Here is a 6,367-nt window from a genome sequence, read left to right on the forward strand (position 1 = left end):
TAAGAGAAAAGGACCTGGGCAGAGCCAGACCTATTATTGATACTAAGATTTAAAGTATCACTAGTACAAACTCTGGTACCAAAAAGCATGTTATGCTTTGGTGGCCCACAGAGGGCATTTCCTCATTACTGTCACTGAGAAATATATTTCCTTGATCATTAAAATGTGTGTATTTCCCATGAGAGGTCTGCTCTCACTTCCACCAAAGGTCTATCAACACTGTAGGGGGCGTCCTTTCTGGTTAGTCCTTGCTCACATGCACCAAACCCAGGAATGTAGCAGTGCCCCACCATCTCCATCATCAGTTTCTCTCAATATCTCTCTTCACTGTGCTTAATAGGGGCAGCCATGGAATGGTTTTACTGCTGTATTTCCAGGCTTTGTTCATGTGTGGCCCAGTCAAAATACAGTCCTGTGTGCATCACATGCAGACTTTACAGTAGTGGTCACCAACTGGTTGATCAGGATCAACTGGTAGATCCCAGAGCCTCTTGCAATCAATCCTGGGCTGGGAGGACTGAGCATGCTTGCATATGCATGTGCCTCACCCCCACAGCCCAGCAGGTCAGTCAGTGGGGTAGGGGTAAGGGAAGAGGTGGGGGCCAGAGTGCAGGAGCAAGTCGGTGAAGGGGGCCCCAGCCAGATGGGTGGTTGGAGGATCAGGCTCAGGCAGCTTATCGGGGGGGAACGGGACTCCCGCCACTGTGTATACCCTCGCGGAGTCCCCGGGGGTCATATGCCCTGCCATCTGTGCCCGGTGGAAGTGGCTGCTGCTGCAGGCTAGGCTTTCTGCCCTAAGCCCTGCTTTAGCTGGCCCAGGAGTGGCTCAACATCACATGCAACTCGTTCTGGGCTGAGCTTTGTCCCCTGCCCACCCAGCAATCAAATGCACGTGGTGTTGGGCCTCTTCCAAGACAGCTGCAGCAGGGCTCGGGGCACAAAGCCCAGCCTGCAGCGGGAGCCACCTCCACTGCACAGATCGGGGAGTCCTGTGCCCCCACAAAGTGGAGCAGCATGGACAGCTGGTACAGTGATGAGCGGGAGTGGAGTTGGAGCAGGGGCAGGCCCTACACAGCTGGGGTGGGATGAAGCCATGAGTGGCCCACCCAGAGAGCGTGGTGGGGGGGAAGTACACAGCACAGAGGCGGGCACATGCCCCTGGAATTGGGTGGGGAGGGGCAGGCTGGGGCTGCGCTGCTATAGGGCCAGGTGGTGGCAGAGATAGGAGCAGGACTACAGGAGACTGCAGCCATCTGAAAATCCACTGTAGCCCCCACCAACCCTCTCACAGCAGTGCCGCTACTCAACCTGACCACAGCACAGCCCCAGCCTCTGCTGGGAACATCCACTCTGAGCCCTTTCCTCTCTTCCTCCTCCCCCTCCCCCCCCCTTGAAAACAAGAGCATGGGGGCTGTGTGCCTCGGATCTGTGTGTGGCTGGGGACGCTGCTGCCGTGGGCTGAGACTGGGAGGCAGCGCCAGTCTGTTCCCGGCAGAGCTCTGGGGCTGCGTTGTGGTCGGGCCAGGCAGTGGCAGTGCTGGGAGAGGGTTGTGGGGGCTATAGCGAATTTTCAGGTGGCTGCAGCCCCCCGTAGCCCCACTCCCAATGCTGCCACAGCGTGGCCCAAGCCTCTGATGGAAATGGCCAGGCTAGCAGCCTGTCTCTCACAATTTGGGGGACATGTGTCCTCTCTGTGTCCTCCTAGGGTGAGTACCGCCCCCCTCCAGTGTCCCGCAGATGAGCCTCTCATGGCTCTGTCCCACCCCAGCTGTGCAGGGCCTGCCCCACTCCAGCCCTGCTCCCTGCCTCACTGCTGTCAGGTGGGGCGGGGAGGGGAGGCAGATCGAGGCCCCAGCAGTGAGAGAAGGAGTGGGGCTAGGGCTTGGGCCTCAATCTTTCCCACCCCTTCCCCCACAGACTTACCTGCTGGCAGGGGCACATCCCCAAATAATTTTTTTTCCCTCTGCCTCGATTTCCTCCTCTCTTCCCTCCCCACAAACTTAACTGCTTGGAGGTGAGGGTTAGCTTTTGAGTTCCTTTTAAATTCCAAAAGTGATCTCTGTCTTAAAAAAGTTAGAGACCACTGCTTTACGATGTAGTCATTGGGAATTTCAACATTGCACTCAGCTGTAATTACTAGAAAATAATTGTTCAATAGAACCTGAGCCTCTACTGAGCCAGACACAGTTGTATACGTGGACTGCGTGTGTTTAGACTTCCTGCATGCTTCCTAGGGCAGAAGTGAATGCACTCTGCAACAACAAAATCTAAAGTGAGTTTTCTAGCAATGTATTGTCACATGGGTGGTCAGTTGTCCTGTGACTGTTCCAGTTAATTAGATAAGGAGAGAAAAGGCTGGCAGCTGATGGAATTGCACAACAAGCAGAACACCTAGCAGTAAATACAGGTACTGAAAGCCTTACTATAATTAAGAACAGTAATGACAGTGATTACTATGTATAGCATGGTCTCTGTGAAACCGTCGGAGCTCTTGTTCCACCATGTTAAGTCTTCCAAGGAGTCTCTTAAAGTAGCCTGCTGGTCAGTTTTGTGCTTGCAATACAAAACAGAATCCATGCATCAAAGAGCTTGCAGTGTGATAGACTCAGCCAGGCTGAACTGGGTCAAGCCAAGGAGTGAATATCTTGGAGGCCTTTTTATACTATCATTGTTTCAGTCCTTTAGTAGCAGGCATTATGAAAGGAGGCAAATTTTAAGAGGGCCCTAAATGCATTGAGGAAGGAAGTTTAAATGAACATCTCCAATGGTCTCCTGCAGATAGGTTCAAGCTAACTTATGTAGGCATTAACAGCAAAACAGTTATTTAAAGTACATTATCACATGTTGATTTTCATTGGTTGCCTACTAGCTTCCACCATGAAAAGCCAAAGTATAACTAAGAAGTTCCACAGCAGGCATGAGTTGTTGGGGTTTTTGGGGGGTTTTTTAGTTTTTCCAAAATTATGGTCTATAATGCTGTTCTGTATTTACAGGGTTTGAATTTTGCCATCTGTTAAATAAGCGGTAATAATATTGCTGTAATAATACAATAATAAGCTAAAACTTGTCAATATTTGTAAGATTTTACTTATAAAGACCTGCAGGCTTTACCAAGAACTATTCTTATTTGTAGGTACTGAAGCTGCTTGCTGAAATGAGTTCATTTTGTGGTGACATGGAAAAGCTAGAATCAAACTTAAAGAAGCTCTTTGATAAATTACTGGTGAGAGAGTTTTATTTGTTGTGATATAATAAAAATGTTTCCTCAGTGTGAATCATCGTTAGGAGCTTATTGCCCATTTATCTGTGGTCCTTCTCTGTTGTAAAGTTAATGACTGTTTTGAAGACACTCCTGTTTATGACATGAGCAGTTATCTTTGCCCCACTCAAATCCCTGTAAAATGAACTGAACTGTCTGCATACACATCAATTAAAATTCATCCTGACTTGTGTTCACATAATGCTCTTAAAACTTATCATGGTTAAAACCTACTGTTAGTGTTGTACCTTTGCTTGACAGTTTTAGGGGGATGCACGAATTCCTGCACAGTTCTGTCATTGCTAGTAATGGTGGTAGGGTACTTGATGGCTTAGATCAGGAATAAATGACATGACAAGAAATGTTAGCAAATGATTTGTACTAATGTTCCAACAAGTGCTGTATCTCTAAAACTAGTGCAACAATAAGAGAACTTGTTGAACTTATGAATGTAGACGAGGTTATATGTCTGTTCTAGCTTAAATAGTGTGTGCACAAGATTGTAGTAACTCCTCTAAAGGAGTAAACAGTTTTCCTTGGCAGTCCAGCAATGAAAATCTTTGTATTAATAAGCTTACTGACTTCCTAAGTAGTAAATGGAGTAGGGGGATGTTCATGGGATCCTATATTCAAAGGCGACTGATAAGTAGATTAAATTTATGAACTATCTACACAATTATTTTTGTTGCATTTGTTTCCATTATTGGAGTTTTCTTGGCTTTGCCTTCTGGCAGAGGTACAAAACACACTTGCCCTCCAGTTCCTTTTCTTCAGGCTTTCAGTCTAATGTATCTGTTCTGATTTCTGCTCCATAAGGAGTACATGCCCCTCCCTCCAGAGGAAGCAGAGAATGGGGAAAATGCTGGTAATGAAGAGCCCAAGTTACAATTCAGTTATGTGGAGTGCCTGCTGTACAGTTTTCATCAGCTTGGACGAAAACTTCCAGATTTCCTTACAGCCAAGCTGAATGCAGAGAAATTGAAAGATTTTAAAATCAGGTAACGTACGAGAGAGAAATGATCACTTAGATACAAATGTAATGGAATTTTGTTGTAAGAGCATTTTAACAATTAATACTCCTTGCTTTGTTGAGTAGTCTGAGTACAGAAAGCATAAATCGGATGTATTGATTAAATAATACAGTGTTGCAAAAGCACTTCTGGTATTTATTTGCCAAAAATGCCCTTTTTAGTCGTATCACTTTCCTTTCACTTGTGCTGCATTTTTTTATAAAGGTGATGTATACTTTTGTACTTTTGCTCGAGTGGAGTTCATGAAATACTTAACGTTCACTTTTTTTTATTAGGCTACAGTATTTTGCCCGAGGGTTGCAGGTATATATTAGACAGCTTCGTCTTGCACTCCAAGGAAAAACAGGGGAAGCCTTAAAAACAGAGGAGGTAGGTATTTCTCAGGAGCAGTTCTCCTTCTATTGAGGTTACTGAAATAGCCATTTCAAAACCATAGTATGCTAGCCTTTGTTGGTGGGGTGAGTGGACTAAATTAGCAGGACTGGGCACTATTATTCCATTTAAACCTGCTAAGTGAATTTAAATTGCCTCCACATTCAAGGTAACTGCTGTCCATATAGTTGATAACTAGTTATTTGGAGGATGAAAAAGATGATGCAGTTTGACAGTTGTCTCATGATGTGGAAAACAGCAAATGTTTGTAGAATCATAGGAAATGCTGCTACTAGATGGAAGTTTGTATGAAAGCTCCAGTCTTTTATCTGTAAAGATCTTGGGTTCACTTCTCCACAAATGGAAATAAGTTTTAACTCAAGCTCATAACTAGTATTCAGTTGTCGGTATTATGAAAGTACTGAATTTGGTGTCATTTGCAGTGGTTAAGTCAGGAGTAGCATGTATTACTACAGGCTCATGTTCAAGGAAGCTGGAAAAGTTGAGAGGGCTGAGGGTTGATTGCAGTGCCAGGGAGTACTGGGTACATTTGCACAGATTTCAGTAGACCTCCTATTTTGTTATTATGGAATCCTTCAGATTGGCATGAAGATTTGCCAAAAGTGTTGATTAGCAAGGAGGCTACAAATAAGACTGAGAGGGGTTAGCACAGTACTTCCTAAAGTCACAGAATCCTTACATATCACTTCTTGGTCTCTACACCTATCCTGAAGATTGACGAAGAGCCAGCATTCTGTGGAATACAGTTTGAAAGCCACTGGTTTAACAGAACTGCAGGGGAAGAAGTAGGCACAGTATCTAACGTTTATCTTTAACCAGTGCTTGTCAGTCATTTTCAGAAATACTTTCTTTAAATCTAAAATCATTCAAAAAAAAGGTGAGGGCAGTTTGCCGCAACTTCATATTTGGGAAGCTGTGTTTTAGCTGTCCTGCATTTATTATATGTACCATTATTATGTATATACACTGATGCTACATTTTACAGCTTAACTTTCCTCGTCAGTTCCTGATAGTTTTGTTCCACTATAGCGTGTGTGTCCATTTGGCATAGATGTGACCTATTTTGAATTGGGAAGTGTGCTGGACAAAGACTGTTAAGAAAATTTAGGTTCTTAAAATTCTGTGGTCAGCAGTGGGATTCATGAAATACAGCTCTGGGGAAAGTTTAAAATTTACACCTAACTAAGTTATAAAAGCTTAGAGAGATCTCTCAGTGAGACCACAGTAATTTATTAGGACGTGCACTAAGATTCTTGTTTGATGCCAGTAATTCATGTAATCTCAAATCTCTGAAGTTTCTGGAATTCAGCTGCTGTTTTTTCTTCCCTTTGGCAGAACAAAATTAAAGTGGTTGCCTTGAAAATAACCAATAACATCAATGTTTTAATCAAGGTAAGCCTTAATGTTTCTTTTGTGATTTATGTAGTGAGCAAGTTTGCAACAGGGGGATCCATGAAAAGGAATGATCAGAAACAGAGAGAGTATTTTAAAAACTTTCTAGATGTATCAGGCTATTATGTCAGGTGACTGCACACCGTCATCAGGTCAAATTCATCTGGCCCTGTGGACCAGATGAGTGGCCCAGCAATGGTCCACAGTCCAGGTAAACAGCATGGTGGTGGTCCTATAGGCCAGACTGAGCCCACCACCCCTCTCTGCAAGCTGAATCCATTACCTTCAGTGC

The 6,367-nt window shown here is 44.5% G+C and overlaps 1 protein-coding gene across 1 annotated transcript in view; it reads left to right on the forward strand.

Moving 5' to 3' along the window:
- Nucleotides 1-6,367, forward strand: part of API5 (apoptosis inhibitor 5) — a 22,016-nt gene that overhangs the window by 9,339 nt on the left and 6,310 nt on the right. The window contains exons 8-11 of the mRNA XM_019551922.1: nt 3,134-3,223; nt 4,076-4,257; nt 4,566-4,659; nt 6,019-6,075. Coding sequence (XP_019407467.1) covers nt 3,134-3,223; nt 4,076-4,257; nt 4,566-4,659; nt 6,019-6,075 — 423 coding nt within the window. The remainder of the gene's footprint in view (nt 1-3,133; nt 3,224-4,075; nt 4,258-4,565; nt 4,660-6,018; nt 6,076-6,367) is intronic.

Source organism: Crocodylus porosus, unplaced genomic scaffold, assembly GCF_001723895.1.
Source record: "Crocodylus porosus isolate Cpor-Errol unplaced genomic scaffold, CroPor_comp1, whole genome shotgun sequence".
NCBI classification, from domain to species: domain Eukaryota; kingdom Metazoa; phylum Chordata; order Crocodylia; family Crocodylidae; genus Crocodylus; species Crocodylus porosus.